Source organism: Pygocentrus nattereri, chromosome 5, assembly GCF_015220715.1.
Source record: "Pygocentrus nattereri isolate fPygNat1 chromosome 5, fPygNat1.pri, whole genome shotgun sequence".
Classification (NCBI taxonomy): Eukaryota; Metazoa; Chordata; class Actinopteri; order Characiformes; family Serrasalmidae; genus Pygocentrus; species Pygocentrus nattereri.
In genome coordinates, this window is record NC_051215.1 from 4,210,500 (window position 1) to 4,229,527 (window position 19,028).

General features: G+C 40.5%; 1 protein-coding gene across 9 annotated transcripts in view; it reads right to left on the reverse strand.

Moving 5' to 3' along the window:
* The window catches only part of syne2b (spectrin repeat containing, nuclear envelope 2b), a 218,823-nt gene that overhangs the window by 128,187 nt on the left and 71,608 nt on the right, over positions 1-19,028 (reverse strand). For all 9 annotated transcript variants that reach the window (XM_037538458.1, XM_037538456.1, XM_037538459.1 and 6 more), the window contains 15 exons: positions 17,749-17,913; positions 16,590-16,937; positions 15,120-15,256; positions 14,118-14,253; positions 13,823-13,996; positions 13,442-13,516; positions 9,577-13,164; positions 7,846-8,025; positions 7,049-7,204; positions 6,659-6,930; positions 4,448-6,518; positions 4,016-4,350; positions 2,954-3,098; positions 2,667-2,867; positions 759-1,018 (listed from right to left, as the gene is read on the reverse strand). In XM_037538458.1, the coding sequence (XP_037394355.1) occupies positions 759-1,018; positions 2,667-2,867; positions 2,954-3,098; positions 4,016-4,350; positions 4,448-6,518; positions 6,659-6,930; positions 7,049-7,204; positions 7,846-8,025; positions 9,577-13,164; positions 13,442-13,516; positions 13,823-13,996; positions 14,118-14,253; positions 15,120-15,256; positions 16,590-16,937; positions 17,749-17,913 (8,243 nt within the window). The remainder of the gene's footprint in view (positions 1-758; positions 1,019-2,666; positions 2,868-2,953; positions 3,099-4,015; positions 4,351-4,447; positions 6,519-6,658; positions 6,931-7,048; positions 7,205-7,845; positions 8,026-9,576; positions 13,165-13,441; positions 13,517-13,822; positions 13,997-14,117; positions 14,254-15,119; positions 15,257-16,589; positions 16,938-17,748; positions 17,914-19,028) is intronic.

Below are 19,028 nucleotides of genomic sequence, written 5' to 3' on the forward strand. Positions count from 1 at the left end.
TCTGTGGTAAGTAAGCTCTTCTATTGGTTAGGCCTTCAGAAGCTGCACTGAAGTAAATAAAAATTAGGTTACATAGAAATACCAACAAGTGAGTGAACCAGCCTATCACGTTTTGATTTGAAATGACTGATTTTACATGAAAAACGTCACTGCAACCCTCCATAAATCTTATTGTGAACAAGTGTAACATACTATTAGAAATCCCTTGAGGGCACTAGGAGAAATTAACATTATAAATATTAGACTTTAGGCATTTTTATGCACCTATTTTAATGCACAATGTGTGTGTATGTGAGTTTAACATATTTGGAAAAAAATAAACAAAAAATGTGCAATAACTGGGGGTGGGCAGCGCTGTCGCCTCACAGCAAACAGGGCCTGGGTTTGATTCCCTGGCCGGGTGACCAGGGTCCTTTCTGTGTGGAGTTTGCATGTTCTCCCAGTGTCTGCATTGGTTTTCCCTCACAGTCTAAAGACATGCATTCAGGCCAAATTGCCCCTAGGTGTGAATGAATGTCTGTCTGCCCTGTGATGGACTGGCAACCTGACCAGGGTGTATCCTGCCTTCTGCCTAATGACCACTGGGATAGGCTCCAGCATCCCCCTGCGACCTTAAGGGATAAGTGGCTTAGAAGAAGATGTGCAATAACTTTTGCAAAGGTCATGTTTTAGAACTGAATTGCTTTTCTATTAGCCATTGGAAACAGGTAGAAAAATCTAAAAAAAAGGGAAAAAACAGCTGCTTGTTGCCCACTGACCTGTGATATTGCTCTTGCATGGTTTGTAGTTGCTGGCACAGTGGAATGAGTGGGGCTTGCTCCAAGTGGGAGGGGACTCCCAGCAGTCTAGCAGCTCGCAGTTCCAGTGCAGACAGGGCTCGGTGCTGGCAGTCCAGCCTGTCCTGGTACTGCGAACAGAACTGCAGCAGCTCCTGCAGCTCGTCTCCTGTAGCTTTCCCTCTGTTAAGTTCTGGTAACTCAGCCTCTGTCTGATCTAGTGTCACAGATGCTTGCTCCATCTGCAAAACCAATAAACCCAATAAACCACATTTAAAACACTTTTATACAGAGAGAAGCCCTTGTGTGAAATTTTAGACTTATTCCCTTCCCACAAGATTCCTGATTACTTGCTGTTTAAGCATTAGCAGGGTAAAATTCACTTCCTCTCCTGCAGAAGTGATGACAAAATGTCATAGTAATGAATTTATAATGTTCAAACATTGAGCTACAACAGCTATATTTTAGTTTCAAACAGCGAGAATAAGAACGGGACGGAAGCACTGATTTAACTTTAAACAGCTAAAATGCTGCATGTGTGGGTTAGCCTTGTTTTTACTGAAGCTGCCACACATCTAGCAGTCTCTGTGTCTTTGTACAACATGCCAGTGATTTCTGTAACATTTCTGTTTACAAAAAAAAAAGAGGGAATTTTACATGTAGCATGAATTTGATTGACTCCATTTATATTAAGTTAACTATGCTGGCTAGAAGCTATTGCTAGCCAAACTATATTGCCTGGCTAACATAAAGTAGCTTTCTGCTTTTTCAAATGTCACCGCATAACCACGATAATAAGACACAAGTCGTGTTTTTTGACTGAGCAGTGAAAGGTAGATGTTTCAACAATTGCCATGAAACTAAATGAATAACGCGGTTTAGCAGATCGCTAACACAGCTAGCTTTAAAGTTTGCCACTCATATGAAGCTGGTGCTCCTCTGTGGCTGTAGCCTGGTAGCTAAAACAGAGTTTAAACGACTTCACATATAAACGTTTCGATCTGTGTTTATATCACAGACGTTGCTGGGATCCTGTAGCTAAATGTGTCAAAGAACCAGCTCCACGTTGGCCTGGTGGTGTTAGCAGCTACTGAAAGCTAGTTAGCTTCCTTGATTGGGAATGCAGCTATAGTTCTAGCGTAGCTAGTTAGCTACTGCTAAACAACGTCTAGCAAATCCATACTACATATAAACGTCCTTTCTTCTGAAATATTACAGAAATCGCTGGCATGTTGTACAAAGACAGGGAGACTGCTTGATGTTAGCAGCAGTAAACAGAGCATTTTAGCCGTGTTTAAAGTTAAATCAGTGCTTCCATTCACTTCTTATTGTCCCTCTTTGTCATGATAGTGCATGAAAACTAAGATATGTCTGTTGCAGCTCAGTATTTAAGCATTACAGTTCACCACTGTAACAGTTTATCGTCACTATTGCAGTAGTTGTACGGAGCAGAAGTTAGTTTTAACCCTTCTAATGCTAAGACTGGAAGTAGTCACGACTCTTTGTGAAAAGAACTCCTGAGCTCCCTGACCTAGTATTTTGGGGGGATTTGGACCTCTCTGGTGGGAATGTGTAACTGCACACAACGTGTGGAAGAACATTGTGTAACGATGGGTGTGGTCTGGACCCCTTCCCCAAGCAAATTAATCTAATGATTGAAAGAGAATTCAAAGAGTATTCAATCAAAACTTGGAGAAGAACAGGTTTTCTGTGGGTGTGAGTGAATTATGTACCACTGTCATCATATTTTCATCTGTATTATGTGGATTTGGCAGCATTTGAGACGTAGCCTGTGCATGACGTTAACACGTAAAGACGTATGATGTGGTACGAAAACCTCCCACCCTGACACCTCTTAAATCGTACTGGCATTGATGTAATGTGACTTACACTCTTTGTGATTCCTATCCATTCCTCTCCTCTCTGCTCTGAGTGTGCTTGTAACTCTCTGGCGCATCTCTGCAGTTTGGCCACTTGCCCCCAGAGGGCGCTCACCGCATCCTCCCTATTGGCATAGCAACCCTGCACTGGACACCACTCCTTCAGCTCTTCCAGTCTGCCAGGTAGGGTATTTACTTCTTCAACCAGAATCTGAACAGAACGTACGTGAAAACTCAACACCAGAGCCATAGCTTAAATGTATGTACCTCAAAAAACAATACAGTGTTTTTCTTTACCTTAAGTTTTTCCTGTTGGTCAGTACAGTCCTTCTGAGATGTCATTTTTTTACAAACAACCTCCGCCAGGATTGTTTCTAAGTCCCTCACCTTCTGGCATAACTCTTCATAGCACATACGTACGGTTTTCTGGCAGTTAACGCACCTGACAGAGGACAGTAGCAGCACAAATAAGCAAAAAACTGCAATAAGCCTTTATTAAGCATCACTCATGAATACAACTGTTGTAAAAGATATAACTCAGGATAACCTGTGGTGCTGAATTTTATCAGTATAGGTGGCACACTTGGTTAGGGAATAAGAAAACATATTTCAACTTGTGATCAGCTTATTTTAGTGCTGTCACGATTACTGAATTAAAGTTATCAAATTAAAAAAATTAACACAAAAAATAATGCTCTCAACAAATCTGCGTAGCAATCAGTATTCAACTTGAATAATAAATAGTTCATTGCTAAACTGTTTAGCAGGCTTAAGATTCTCCTCAAGTGGGGAGCTATTAGCACTATTGTCACTATTGTGTACATCACAGAAAGAGAGGAAACCCACACTAGCAGGATCTCACGAATGCATGTATGTTATTTAATTCCAAATGAAACAGCTGATAGCTAACAGGCTTATGGGTTACTCCAAGGCTTTGACTGTGAATCTGCAAAATACATAGTAAAGAATATGCCATTTATATATCTGCTCCAAGCTTCTAATGCTTCAAGTGCCCATCTTTAAGCAGAGCTGGTCTAAGTAGTATTAAACCCCGCATGGGAAGTGAACACCTCCACTAGTTTGGTGATAACAAAACATTGAAATTCCCAAAGAAGCAGAAATTAGCATTAGAGATTTTTCAAAATGGTATTAAAATAAATTAAATTAAATGTCCTGGTACTGTCTCTCTTACAGTAAGAAGCTGAGCTGAACATTTTTCTAACACATTAATTGATTAATCATTAAAATAATTGCAGATTGGTCATACACCAAAAGCCCTAATTTAGCTACCCATACCCAAAAAGGAGAGTTATTATTATTATTATTATTATTATTATTATTATTATTATTATTATTTACCTCTGTATGGCTTCTAGCCAGAGCTGGGCCTGGGCCTTGAGTGTGGACTCTCGAACCAAGAGGTGGCTTAGAATTTCAACATGAAGATGTTCTGTTTTGTGTTTGGACAACACTGGGTGGAAGGGGGCAAGAGTCTGAAGCTGGGTGACATGAGATTGGAAATCTGTGTCTAATGTTGAGAGGGCCTGTTGGATGTCCTTTAACCTTTCTGAACAGCTCCTGGCTGAGCAAAGAGATGGGAGGAGAAGTGACTCAGACTCCTGGAGGAATCTGATGGTACTGGTGACCTCCATGGAATAATTTTTCAACAACTCCTTTGCCTCTGATAGATTGTTCTGGGAAGAGTAGCATGTGAAATCAATTAAATTCCAGGTTTATTTGTTCTTTGTCACCATTTCAGTATCTGTACTAAATTAAACAGGTCTTACTTACCATCCTTTGGTCGCAGTTGTCTAAGGCCATTTTTGCCAAGTCTGCAAGGTGTTTTGACTTTTGAGATTTTCGTTTGTGTCCAACTCCTTTCTTGTTTTCCAAAACTTCTAGAACCTGCATTCTAGCCTCAATGCTCTTCCTAAGATTAAGACATTTCCTAAATTCTTGATCAATAGCTGACTGCTTAGGTTCCACTTTGCAAGGCTTCCCCTGTACCCGATTTGTCTCTTTGAGAAAATCTTGCACTGCTCTTTGTTCTGAGGGATAGTGTATGTCTTTAAGAATTTCCCATTCCACAATTTGAAGGTTATTTTGGACAGCCATCTCCCAAGTGTTAAGACTGTTAATGTTTTGTTTGAGTCTCTTTTGTTCAGCAGTTAGCTGAGATGGGTAAAGGTCCCCTGAGATGTTCTCAAGCTCATCTGATGCTTCCTTGCACAGAGGTTTGATGAAAAGAATCTGAGTAAGCAGGGCTTGACAGGTTATGTAGCGTTCCTCTTTGTCAATGCTTTCATCTTTGGTCTTGGGAACTTGGACCTCTATATTTTCTTTGTGATCCTCTAAACGTTGTCTGAGACTGAGGAACCTTTCGTGGCTTTGAGCTTTCACATTCAAAGCCTTCATTTTATGGTGCAGTTCAGAGATCATGCAAAGCAACTCTCTCCTTTTGTCTTCTGCACATGGACTGACTTGTTCTACCTGGCACTTGTGCTCTACAATCGTGTGTTTGAATGGCTCAAGTGCAGAAAGTGAGTCCTTGGTAATAGGGAATCTACATTCTTTTACATGTACCATAATTTCTCTCAGGCTCTTCTCTAAAGAACTGACCTTCTTCTGAGATGTGTCTTGATTCTGCAAGAGATCTGTTATCTCCTGGCTGCAAGCTTTCTCATAACAGATAACACCCTTTATGTCCTCTTGAAGCTTGAAGAGCTTCTCATTTAGCCAGGCGTTCTCTGAGATGCTAAGCTCCGAGGCAATGTCTTTACTCTTCATCAGCAGAGCCTCTGTGACCGCTGATTGCTTTTCCACCTCACCAAGAGTATCCTGACTCTGCCTTAACCTTCGGTCAAGATCTGCTGCACTCAGGCTTTGGTAGTCCTCTCTCTTCAGAGCCTCTCTCTGGAGGTGCCTGAGAATCCAAGTAGCCACATCTGCAATGTGCTCTGAAATCTTCTCCCGAGTTTGAAGACTTGATTCCACCTCTTCAATGGCACTGTCTAGTTTCTTCGCTGTTGATTTGGACAGACCCTTCAATTCTTCCAAAAATGAAGTTACCATAGGAACATCAGCTTCATCAAGCTCAGGGCTGAGCTCTGTAACTTCCTCAGTCAAAGCCTCTAACTGGGTCTGCTTCAAGCTCATCTCAGACTGCAGCTTCTTTAAGTCCTTGATCTGCTGGTGAACCTCTTCTGGGAGAAGGGACACTTTCCTTTTCCTACCTTCAATGTCACGCTGTGTCTGTTTGGCCCAAGCTAGGGCATCTGTTATCACTTTGACAATTTTAACCATGGTTGGGTTACTGCTTTTGGGGGTTGAAGACAGCAACCGCTCACCCAGTAGATCAAGCTTATCTTTGATACCCTGCAGGCCTTGCTCTATGCTGCATGTCTCTGTCTTGAAGCTAAATCCTTGAGAGAGAGCATCAGATCTTTTTTGCAAGTGGAGATAGCTTTGCTGTGCAGCAGTGAGGTCAGCACTAATTTCAATCATATCTTGAGCCCTCTTGTTGTCCCAAAGAACAGAGGACATCCTAGGTGATGCTAAGATCTTACGAAGGTTCTCCAGATGGTCCATTAAGGTCTTAATTTCCTGTAGAAGACCGAAACTTTCTTTTGTATAGGCACTGACATTATGCAGGGTTTTTTCCACAGATCTTTCCAACACCCTCCATTCACATTGCGTTATGTTCACTTGGGCCTGTGCTGCTGCTCTCTCAGGCAGACTGAGGTGGGGTGATAGCTGGGAATGTGTCTGAATTAGTTCTCCCAAAACAGTTCTCTCCTGATCCATAGTCCTGAGGAAGGAACGTAATCTCTGTTCTTCAACAAAGCTGCTTTCAACCGGACATCTTTAGAAATGGAACATAAAAAAAAACATGAATGAATTAATCTAAAACATCATTGATCATTATACTGAAGTGATTTTCAGTAGAGAATATACTAAAATAGACTTATTGCAAGCCCACAAAACCCCACTTTGAATACTTACATCTTCAAGGCCTCCAGCTCAGCTGACAATTTCTCAAAAGCAGCCTTGACTTTCTGTGTCTGTCTATCGTAGTCAATAACTAGTTGCAACTGCGTTTCCTTGGTGTGCACAGTGCCAATTGCATCCCATAAGGCTGCCGTCCACTGGCAGCTCAATCGCTGCATAGCCTCAGGGTCATAGGCTGAGCCATTGGCAACAATGCTGACATCACCGTTAGCTTGATCTTGCTTTGAGATTGAAGAAACCTGCTTCTGAGCACTCTGTCTGCAATGCTAACATACAAAATAGTACAAATTAAAACAGGCCGTAAAATTAAGAAAGTAAAAAGCGGCAGTATAAACAACATTAATTTTCTTCTGGTAAACTGGAGAAGCTATTCAGGTAATCTACCTCAGCATCCTCCACTTGTTTGGCCATGTCTGTAGGGTTGATAACTGCTGGAAGGTTGCGACAACTCAATGTACGGATCACCAGTCTGTCCAACTGTGCCTCAAGGTCAGCAACAGAAGTGTCCAGAATATCCAGATTGTCTTCATGAGGCATGCTCTGTAGTCATAAAAATATGATAGATTAAATGGGTAGGCCTTTGGTCTGTCCTGTTATCACTTAATGACTGAATACTATATTTCTGCAGAATGATTATGGGCTTACTGTTTCTGTGATTCCCTTGTTTATATTTGGCTTCAATCATACAGCTAGTGTAGTGGGTCAAGACATGATCTCATTTAGAGAATAAACATCTGGGGACAATTTGTAAAACTGTTGGTGCTGGTTTGTGGCAAAACCCAGTGCTAACAAAGCTACACCACTTCTAAAACCAGCCTTAGACATTCCTCTAGTCAATGCACTTTAAACATACAGTGTTTAATCACATCTATTTGCTTACTTATAAGGTTTGGATGGACTTTTCAGCCTTGCTAACTTATACTATATCCATGTGATAAAGTCAGGCTTGTTGTCTGTTGGACATTGAGTACACTGTTTCCCCCAAAACTCTGTCATCATGAGGCACAACCTAATAAGTCTACTTTCCCACCCAAATTTAGTCCAAAAATCCTCATAGTCGTCCCTGTAACAAGATCACACCTGTATTGCATGACTACATTATAATGGACATATCTAACTACTGAAAAGTGCCATATCTTTGTATTGGCTAGTTTCCTGGTACAAAACAGTTCTAAAAGTACCTCAATTAGCAGGCTATTTGGTCCTGTCTTGAACATCTTTTTAATCTCAGTGAAGATATCTTTCATTGTAGGACCCACAGGCTCCTCCTCTTCTGACATTTCTGCCTGAAACTCATCATTCCTGGCAATCGGGGTATCTTGAGCAAGGGTATCTGGCTGCTGCACATCTTGTACAAGTGTCTATGACCAAAAAACAATCAGAAAAATCAGCGTAGTCCAAATGTGATGAACATATTCTGATTACGGAAAGTGGCAGACCTTCAAAAATATGCAAAAGATAAAGGCTCACTTGGAGTTTCACCAGAAATCTGAGACATCCAAACCTTTCCTGAAATACACTACCTCAAGGGCATGCTTTACAATGTCATAGACAATACCACACATGCCTTTACTCTGTGAATGTCATCATAGTAAATGATACAAATGTGAGGTAGGGTCCATTTCTTGCCATAAGGCAGTAGTAGGTTGTAGAGCTGGATAGTGTGGTATGCTACATGTGATCATGCACTGTGCAGAAAAGAAACCGCAAAGGTGTAGCAATCTGAGAAGGCACTGTATGCACCCTTAACAAAGCTGAAATGCACAGAACAGGACAAGTGATATAAAATAAAAAAGGCAAAGGCTGCACATTGTTATAATTAAGGAAATAACTGTACTTAGTAATTTAATAATGATGAAAATACAAAATAAATAAAAGCATGAGCATTTAACTGCAATGGGTACTTTTCTCCTCCTTTTACTCTTCATTTTACCACTTTGTATCATTAGCTCTGGGGTTAGAAATTGCTACAGGCCCCTCAATACACTAAGACATGAAGTGATTCTATTCTCATATTTATAGACCATTGATATGCAAAATATTGCAATATGACATACTTGGATATACTGCAATTGTTTTTACTTTTAACTATTCCCCAAAAAACAAACTGTTTTATCTATTGAAGCACTTAGTTTATTTTAGCTCAGACTTTTTTTACTGAATCAAAACCAAATTGTGAAGAAGACAAACAAACTGCTCCTACATTAAAATATTTAGCATTGAATTTGTGAAGCAGGCAAACAACATTTAAAGCAAGATTAATTTTAACATTTTACATACAGTATTCAAACCCTGTGCTGTCACATTAAAGGCCTATTAACCACTACACTGTCTATTCGTAGCACAACTTCATAGAAACCTTTGTCTTCTTACAGAAGTGCATCTCTTAGTCTAAAAATAGTAGAAAATATTCTTAATAATGATTTCTACTCTGGCCTCTGTGTATTGATACTGTTTTTAAACCCAAAATATTGTGACACTTTATACGTTTTTTTCTCCTTCCACTATTTATCACCTAAACAAATATAATCAATTCAATACAGCTGAACTTGAATCATAGGATTCAAGACTGGGTTACTAAAGGCGTTCTTTGTTCATAGTTGCATGGAAGAAGGTATTATGGTGGAACAGTACTGTAGATAATGTGGCATGTTATTATCTCAGAATAGAAATCTTCTCTCTGTAGTTAAAAAATTAATTATTGATATTAGTGGACATTACTCCAATTCTGTATATTGACCTTAAACCTGTGGCAGACATCATGCAGAACACTCCAAATAATGTTTTAAGTCTCGTTAGATGGTTCACATTATCCAAAAGACACATATCATGCTGACTTGGACATAAAACACCAAAGACCAGACTTCCATGCCAGATACTTCCTTGGCAGCACACATGCCACTGCAAGTTACCTGAATAAAGCTCTTGCTTTCAGTCTGAGTCAAGGTCTCTGTGGATTCTACATCAGCAGGAACGAGTCCTTTCTCAGAATGTTCCTGGCTGCTAAATGACTTTTCTTCAGTCTTCTCTTCATCATCTTGTTTGCTGGTTGGTTGGACTTCAACTCTCTCTGTTTTGCCTTTGCATCTGGTTGGTGGACTCAGTTTGATCAGTGGCTCTTCTAGCATTGGATTCATTTCAACATCAGCTTTATCTTTCTTCTGCCTAATTGGTGGGGTTGGCACAGGCTTAGGCAGAGTCTCTTCAAGTTCTGCAGATGTTTTCTCACTCTCTGCTCTGCTATCTTTTCGCCTTAGTGGTGGTGTTGGTTTAATGAAACTCTCTTGTAGCTGGTACTTGTCACTTTCAATTTTGCTATCTCTTCTTCTTGTCGGAGGGGTGGGTTTCACCAGTGCCATCTCCATTTCTTCAAGTTTGGAAATTGAAATTTCACTTTCGGCTCGACTTACTTTCCGTCTCACTGGTGGGGTTGGCTTCACTAGAGACTCCTCCATAGCTCTCTGTGGTGAAATTATCTTCTCCAGATCAGTGCTGCTTGCACTTTCTTTAGATATTGTGTCACTCAGATTTCTACTATGTCTCCTTCTTGCTGGAGGTGTGGGTTTCACCAGTGCTTCCATCTCTTCAGTTTTGGAATCCATGGAAATGGTATCAATATCAACTCGACTTGCTTTTCGTCTCACTGGTGGGGTTGGTTTTACAAGAGGCTCCTCAAAAGCTTCTTGACTGATTTTCTCCAATTCAGTACTGGGGCAGATTTTGTCTTCTGCTTTATCTTTTTGTCTTCTAGAAGGTGGCTTTGGATGGAGCTCCAGATCAAATGACAATAGTTTATCCTCTCCCTTCTCTTTTTGTCTTCTTTCAGGTGGAGTTGGTTGAGAATCAAGATCGAGTGACAACCTTTCACCTCCTAATTTGTCTTTACGCCTTCTGTTTGGTGGTGTGGGGAGAACCTCTGGATGAGGAACCTGGATAGGAAGAACATTTGAAAACTCAGATTGGTCCTCTAAACTGAGTGACAACCTATCACTTTCCTTCCATCTCCTGGTTGGTGGGGTAGGCTTTGGCTCAGCCTTCACTGCTGTGGGTTTGTCACCTGGAGTCTTGTCAACTTCTACACAAGTGCTATGCAGGCTCTCCACTGGCCTGTCCTCAGTACTGAAGGACAACTTCTCACTTGTGACAGAATCTAGTTTTCTTCTAGCCGGTGGAGTTGGTGTTGCCTCTAGTTCCTCAGTTTGATCCTTAGCTTTGAGTGGCATCATTTCACTAACTTCAGTTTCAACTGACTCTTCACCAGATGCTCTTTCAAGTTTTCCTGGAACTGTAAGTTCAGATGCCTCTTTATGTACCTCACCTGGCTCTTGAGGAGTAACATCCAGGGCTGGCATGGTTGCCTCTGCAGCCGGTGCTTGGTGTATCTGTAAATCCTCTTGCTGGTCCAGAATAATATATCTTCGTTGAATCTCTCGAGGGCCGTTATCAGTCCAGTCCTCCAAACCAAGTGGCTCCATTACTCTACGGGCTTGCTGTGGGCCATTGTCTGTTGTCCAGCTTCCCTCTCTCTCATGATGAGCAGCATTTTGTCCAATGTCACTAGTCAAGGTTCCTACAACTCTTGGAGGAGGTCTAGTCTCTTGGGTCTCAGTTATTTCTGTGAGGGGTATTGAAGTTTCATCACTGATTTCCTCAGTGCTTGCAACTGCATTCAGAGCACTTACTTTTTCTTGCTCACCCAGAAAGATACTACTACCCTTTGAAACTTCTTCTTGTGCTACCTGTGATTCCTCCCCTTCTTGAATTCCTGTATCCAAGCTTTCTACTGGATCTGACAGTGTGATATCATAGCCAGTGGTTTCACCTGAAACAACTGTTGCTGTACTAGGGTCAGATTCTCTCAGGGACTCAGTAGTATGGATGTGTACAGCGTCAGTGTCAAGAACAAGTGTGGCAACTTTCTTTACTGGTGTTTTCTCAACATGTTCTTTGGCATCCAGAATACATGAATATTTACCAAGCCCATCTTCAGCTGTGCATTCCATCTCAGTTCTCTTAGACACTGTTACCTCCATGGCAGATCTTAAACCAAAAAAGCTGTCCTCACTCTCCGTTTTTGGACCTTCAGATTCAAGGACCTGGTTGTTTTTCTTTTCTTCACTTGTTTCAGTGTCACTAACAATGGTAGTGGTAGTAATGGTAGATTCATTGAGTTCTGTTAGCAGTTCAGATGGCACAGTTAAGGCCGTGGTTGACAAAAGTGTCTTAGACTTGCTTTGGTGAGTATCCATTTCTAATGCTGCCAGTACTTGTTCTGCTATGGGAGAGTTGACCTTTTCTGAAGTTTCTTCAGTAAGCCCTATCTCTCTACGAAGAATTTCAATACTCTGAATTTCAGTATTTTCCTGGTCTTGGTGACCCATGGTTGTAGAGGTAGGGGTAGTCAGTAAGTGTGGATAATCTTCAGATGTTTTTTCCACTGCAGTCCACTCAGAAACTACTCTCTCTTTGGCTACTTTTTCTTCATCAACCTCTGTTTTTGTTCTCTCAGATTCCAAAAGTTCCATCGATTTCTCTTCTAATGTCTCATAGCCAGGGATTTCTTCACTCTGGGGAGGTTGAATCTTGTCAATTCCCTTCTGTTCCCTCTCAATCCTTTCATTTGTTCTTTCATCTATAGTTGACTCAGTTACAGAAATGACAGATTCCCTGACTTTAGTTTCTAGACTTGATGCCACAGATGATGTTGAGGTTAGTAGACCAGCAATTTTGCGTTCACCCTGATAAGAGTCTATTCCTGTTGCCAGTGGCTCTCCTGAAGTGGGAGACTCCAAAATTTCTTCAATAACTGACATGGGAGACTCCAAAACTTCTTCAATAACTGACATGGGAGACTCCAAAACATCTTCAGTAACTGACATGGGAGACTCCAAAACTTCTTCAGTAACTGATATGGGAACCTCTTTGTGCAGGGTTTCAGCAATGGCAGTTTGCATCAACTCTTCAGATGTTTCGTCTAATCCAGGAGCATCACAGACCATACTTTCCTCGGTACATTCCGGTCCAGGGAACTCTTTGTGTCCCTCACCTTCTGGTATCTCAAAGTCATGGAGTTCTTCAGACAAATCAAATTCCCCTTCATCCTGCTTCTTCTCCATCTCCAAATTGCTCCACTTATGGTCTTCTTCACCTGTTGCAGGGGTGCTTAAAGGAACATCAGGCTCAGTGGTACATTCTTGTTTTGGTGTAGTAGACAGTGGTACACTTGATAGATCATCATTTAAAAGTTCAACCTGGTAAACATGCATTGCTACTATTTCCTCTTGTTCTGCAGGAGACGATGCTGTCTTCCCTAGTGTTTCATCAATAACTGACGGAACCTCTTGGTGTAGAAGTTCAGAAGACTGAACTGATCTTTTATCAGTCTCTTTACTGTCTTGACTATCCATGGTTGTTAGAGCAGGAGTGATATCCTGTTGCTTTGACCAGTCAAGCTCAGCTTTTGTGGCAGTATCTGTGGGGCTGTACCTCTCAGTAGAAACCTGGCACAATACAAAAACATTTGTAGCCAAGACGTGTCACCATTTCAAGGTGATTTCAGAAGAAAACAACAAAGTGATGCAAGTCACACTAGGAAAACTGCTAGGAAGAATGAACTAAGGAGATGGAGATGGCCAAGCCAAAGATATAAGAAAACAAAAATTTTGAAGATCTAATTGTTTTGTTTGCTCTCTATTTATTGTTGAACCTGACTTTGGTAGTTTAAATGGGACAAAACACCATGAACTGTACTGTGGAATACCACTATTTTCTTTTTACCTGTGAATCCAGCTGAAGTTTTTGAGTTTCCAGTGATAATCTAAGAGCTTCCTGTTTTACCTTCTCTTCAAGATCCTGGAAAATAAAAATCAACAGAGTTGGGATTTGTCACATCACATTTATAATGAGACTTAAACCTTATTCGAGCTGGATTAGTTTTACTTGGGGATGTGCTGCCATTTGATTGATTACCATTCTGGAGATAATGAACCTAGAGCTCCTTCAGTTAACGTAACCCTGTTTGTATCAACCTAGTAATTAACAGTGTACCTCTTTTTTGGCATTCAGAAGACAAAATAAAGTTTGACTTGATTCAGTTCCTTATGCATATTAACAAGTTTAACTTTAAGCAATGTAAACTCAATTCACTTTCAAACTTACCTGCAGCTCCTGCTTGAACGTGTTAATGAGAGTGTCAGCATCCTTTAATGCAGCTGCACTATCTCTCTCCAGCTTTCCAGCCAGTTCTGGACCCAGGCAGTCCCTGAGCAGTTGTTTATGAGACACTGCCACCTGTAGGCTCTTATGGAGTCCTGCACCTTCTTCTATCATTGCCTGAGGAAGAGTGACCCAGCATGTGTTGATTTCTACCTTATTATGGAACCTCACAGAAAATGCCAAAGTTGGCAGTGTTATGGTCTTGACATAACACTGTGGAACAGATAAACTCACAAACCTGCATAGAGGAGGCAGAGTCTGAAGGAGATTGTGTTGATTGGTTCCAGGTATGAAGGGCATGTAGCGCCTCTCTCATGCAGCGTACCACACTATCGGCACAGTCATTCTGCCTTTCCAACAGCTTAGACCGTAAACTAGCAAAGAAGCCAAACAAATTCTTGAAATAATACCGTTATTTCTGCAGTTAAGGAAACTTCCACTGATTATTCAATATTTCTACATAAGTGAAAATTGCTAAAGTTTAAACAAAGGCCCTATTTATCACTATTTATCACTATCAGTATTACATATCACCACTGTTGGAAGAAAACCTCACATCTCCATTTTTTAAGTTTTTCAGTTTTTTACATAATTTGAAAATGCCTGTAGTCCCTTATATTGTCTATAATTTCATGATGAATGGACCAAAAGAAATGTCCCAAAATGACTTAGAAAAATGTCTAGTTCCATTGACTTACATTAAAAGTAAAGTAGGTTTTTTCCTTCTCCTGTAAAGTCACCATTTTGGAGATATGAGGTTTTGCTCCAACAGCAGCAATATAAAAACTCAGAATGGATGAGCAATAATAAAATAAATCAGGTGCTTGCAGTTGGTCACTGTATCTTTGTTTTTTGTAAACTTTTCTAAATGTTGCAGCTTATTTTATTATTATCAATATTACATATAAAACTCAGAGACATGTGAAAGTTCACCAGTGTTTTTAAAAGCAAATAGAAAGAATACATGTGCACCGTAGACATCGTGACTCCTGGTTCCTATTACCACCATTATAAAGTTTCTCTAATGCGCCACTTCACATCTCTGAATGACATTTTTTATTATACTTCAGTGATTAAATTATATAGTGATTATGAACTGTGGAAATGCCCACTTGAACAAAACCCAGTCTGTCAAAATAACTGAGACCATATCTTAGTGTAGAATGAAGCATACAGAAACAAGAAGTTCACAGAATACTGTATGTAGCATTAAATACAATGGAAAGAATAATTCTGGTACCTGCAGTACTTCTGAGTCACTGTGTCTATGAGGACAATGACATCAGATGGAAGATCCTCATCAGAAGGCACCATGCGGAGGACCTGTCCAAGGTCACGAACTTTGCCCTCTAACTCCTCCAGCTCCTTCTCAGAGGTCTGGGAAACAGAGATAACATGAAAATCATGAAGATGAGAATATTAGATAAAAAGACTCAAATATTGTACACCAATTAACCATAACATTACACTACTGTCCATGTTATCAGCACTCTGTAGTTCTACAGTTACAGACTGCAGTCCATCTGTTTCTCTGATACTCTGTTACCCTGTTCTTCAGTGGTCAGGACCCCCATGGACCCCCACAGAGCAGATATTATTTGGGTCGTGGATCATTCTCAGCATTGCAGTAACACTGACGTGGTGGTGGTGTGTTAGTGTGTTTTGAGCTGGTACGAGTGGATCACACTGTGTCCACTCATTGTCCACTCTATTAGACACTGCAACCTTGTCAGTCCACCTTGTAGATGTAAAGTCAGAGACGACAGCTCATCTGCTGCTGCACAGTTTGTGTTGGTCATCCTCTAGTCCTTCATCAGTGGTCACAGGACGCTGCCCACAGGACACTGTTGGCTGGATATTTTTGGTTGGTGGACTATTCTCAGTCCAGCAGCGACACTGAGGTGTTTAAAAACTCCAGCAGCACTGCTGTGTCTGATCCACATCAGCATCACTGCAGTGCTGAGAATGATCCACCACCCAAATAATACCTGCTTTGTGGGGGACCCTGAGGGTCCTGACCATTGGAGAACAGGGCAGAAACAAACAGGTGGTTTTAATGTTATGACTAATGGTGTTTATCTGGCTAAAATCAATGGTATCATATCAATATAGAAATGCAGGTCCTGGCCTTTTATCCCTCCTCTAATGCACCTTGACTGATATACAGTACTGTGCGAAAGTTTTAGCCATCTAAGCTCATTTTTAAACAGTTGACCTCAGCAGTGAGTTTATCACAGTATATATTAGAATAAAGTCGTATTCATAATTCAAATAAACAGAAAAACAGCAACAAGTAACAAGAATTTCTTTGGTCCTTATTTTTCTTTGACACCTTCACAGCCGCCACAGAGACTCGTTAATATCCTCAATTACATCATGAGCTCAATTTACTGAGCACTGATTGGTCAAACCAGGAGCTGCTTTTTAACTACATATAATACTGGGCTTCCTCGAAGAGAGGCTTGGAGATGGTTAAACACACCAACATCCAGAAAATCACTGTTTATTATTTATACATACATACACATTTCTCAGCAAATAAACACAAACTACACAAATAAATAGATTTTGAAAATGTGTCTTGGGTGCCTAAGACTTTCGCACAGTAGCGTAATAAGCTAATTAACAAGTCCTTTCTGAGCTGAAGTTGGGGAGCTATAGCAGGGGAAGATTGGGAAAGACTGGGCTATATATTAACAGTAATTAGTACCTTGCAGTTATGCCAGTTTTCCTGCAGCTGGCTAACAGTCCTGTTTCCTTCTCCAAATTTCAGACAGTGGTCCTGAGCACGGAGCTCCTCCAGGAGGCCCTCTGCCTGCGCTCTCAGGTCTTGGGCCCTGCCAGCTAGATTCAAGTCAATGTCAGCTAACCTGGACTCACACATAGCAAGCCTTTCCCTCATCTCCCTCTCAGAGGAGGCACAGAGGTCATGGAGCTGGCTGACCTCTAGGGTCAATGCATCACGACCGCCAGGTGTGCAAAGGTTGATCAGCGAGTCTTTGACCACGTCCAGCTCTTTCATTTCCCTCTCCTCCCTGTCCGCAGTCTGGAGAAGAGCCTGATGAATTGATTGACTGATGAATGATTTATATTGAGTGATAATGAATAATGGTAGTACAGTGTAAACTCACATTAAGTGGATTATAATAAAAAGTTGGCAAAATATAAACAATGTATCTATCTATCTATCTATCTATCTATCTATCTATCTATCTATCTATCTATCTATCTATCTATGTCTGTCAGTCTATGTATCTTTCTATCTGACTGTCTATCTATCTATGTATCTACCTGTCTGTCTGTCTTTCTGTCTGTCTATTTATCCATCTATGTATCTTTCTATCTACCTGTCTGTCTGTCTGTCTATGTTTGATAAGGTTTAAAAAAAAATGAATAATACTGATTATTTGAATATTTTTGAAATTGTGTTAATTGTTGTTTGTGGATTTAAATGTTGGGGTGAAAAAAAATGATGTTTTTCAAATATTCCGTCATGGTAATATAGTTCTTTTGGAACGGCATTGATCTGATTTTCAAGCATTTTTAGTTTTTAAAGATCTACAAATGATCATTACTAGATGTCATTCCAAATGTAAATATGAAATTATTTGACTCTGTATCGTCTCTTTCCTAATAGTTGCAAAATTTTGGGCAACATACCCCAAAACTACCCTAGCCCACATCATTTTTTATGTTTTTGTGAATAAAACATTTTTCCACAGGGGGTTAAGTGGATGTTAATGAAAATAAAAGCAATGTGAGATACTTGGGCCCATAAGTATATACGTAGCAATGTGTGATCCTTTTTATAAACATTTTCATACTTCTGATGCATTTTGTCCCACTTCCTTTGGTAGATTCAAGCAAACCTTTAAAGTGGTGATGGATCCCTGTAACCCGTGGCGATCAGTCGGCAGGGCTCCGAAACCTTTGACCTGTTCTCTCAGCCAATCCTGAGCTGCGCTGTGCTGCTCCACCAGCTGAGCGCAGATTCTCTCTGTGTGGATGCCCTCGTCTAGACTCTCACATAACTCCTACACATTCAAACAAAACAACTCAGTCTCCCTTGTTTACTTCACAAACATAAACACTGTTATTACAACAGCTCTGATGTTAAGTAGGTCCCAATGCCCTTAATTTTGGGGTCATCCCAAATGGATTTGGATGTTTGGTGTCTAAAGTTTGCTTTTTTAGCATTGGAAAGCAGATACGAAGCAGATACAAAGCAGATATGAAGCAGATATGAAGCACATGTGAAGCAGATATGAAGCAGATATGAAGCAGATATGAAGCACATGTGAAGCAGATGTGAAGCAGATATGAAGCAGATATGAAGCAGATGTGAAGCAGATATGAAGCAGATGTGAAGCAGATACAAAGATGTGAAGCAAATGTGAAGCAGATACAAAGCAGATGTGAAGCAGATGTGAAGCAGATATGAAGCAGATACGAGGCAGATGTGAAGCAGATGTGAAGCAGATGTGAAGATAATTGAGTCATGGCCACGACATATTAAAGCATGGAAACTTAATGCATGGCCACAACTTAGTAAGCCATGATCTCCATCCCATGCCTTACTAAGTCATGGTCACGACTTAATCATCTCATTCACACGCCTTACTAAGTCGTGGCCACGCATTAGGATCTTGTTCCCACATTTTAATAAGGTGTGGCCATGCATTATTTTTATTTATACAGGATGTCACCAGCGGGGCTTCAGTAAAAAATACTGGTTTTACTGTGTTTTAAAGTAAATTAATGTAAAGAGGTTTTATTCCAAGTGATTTTAGAGGATTTCTATTGGTCCATTCGTCATGAAATTTCACATGACGTAAAGGACAGCTGGTGTGATGAAATGATGGAAAAATGGAGATACATGCTTTCTTTCTTTTTGTTTTTGTTTTTTGGACAGTGGTGATTTATTATCTAATCTAATTATTTTCTAATAATCTAATTTCTAAATTAATCTTTAATTCAAGAATTTTCTCTATCAAATGTGTTGTCATAGCCTCTTAAACTCCGTGAGACCACCGGTGGTTCCAAAACGCACTCGGTCATGTTCTTCATAACTTGCTTATTTCATAAGCTCCATTCAGAAGCTGGGCGTCGTGTGAGGCTGTAGCTCTTCTCTCCAGTCTAATAGACGGTG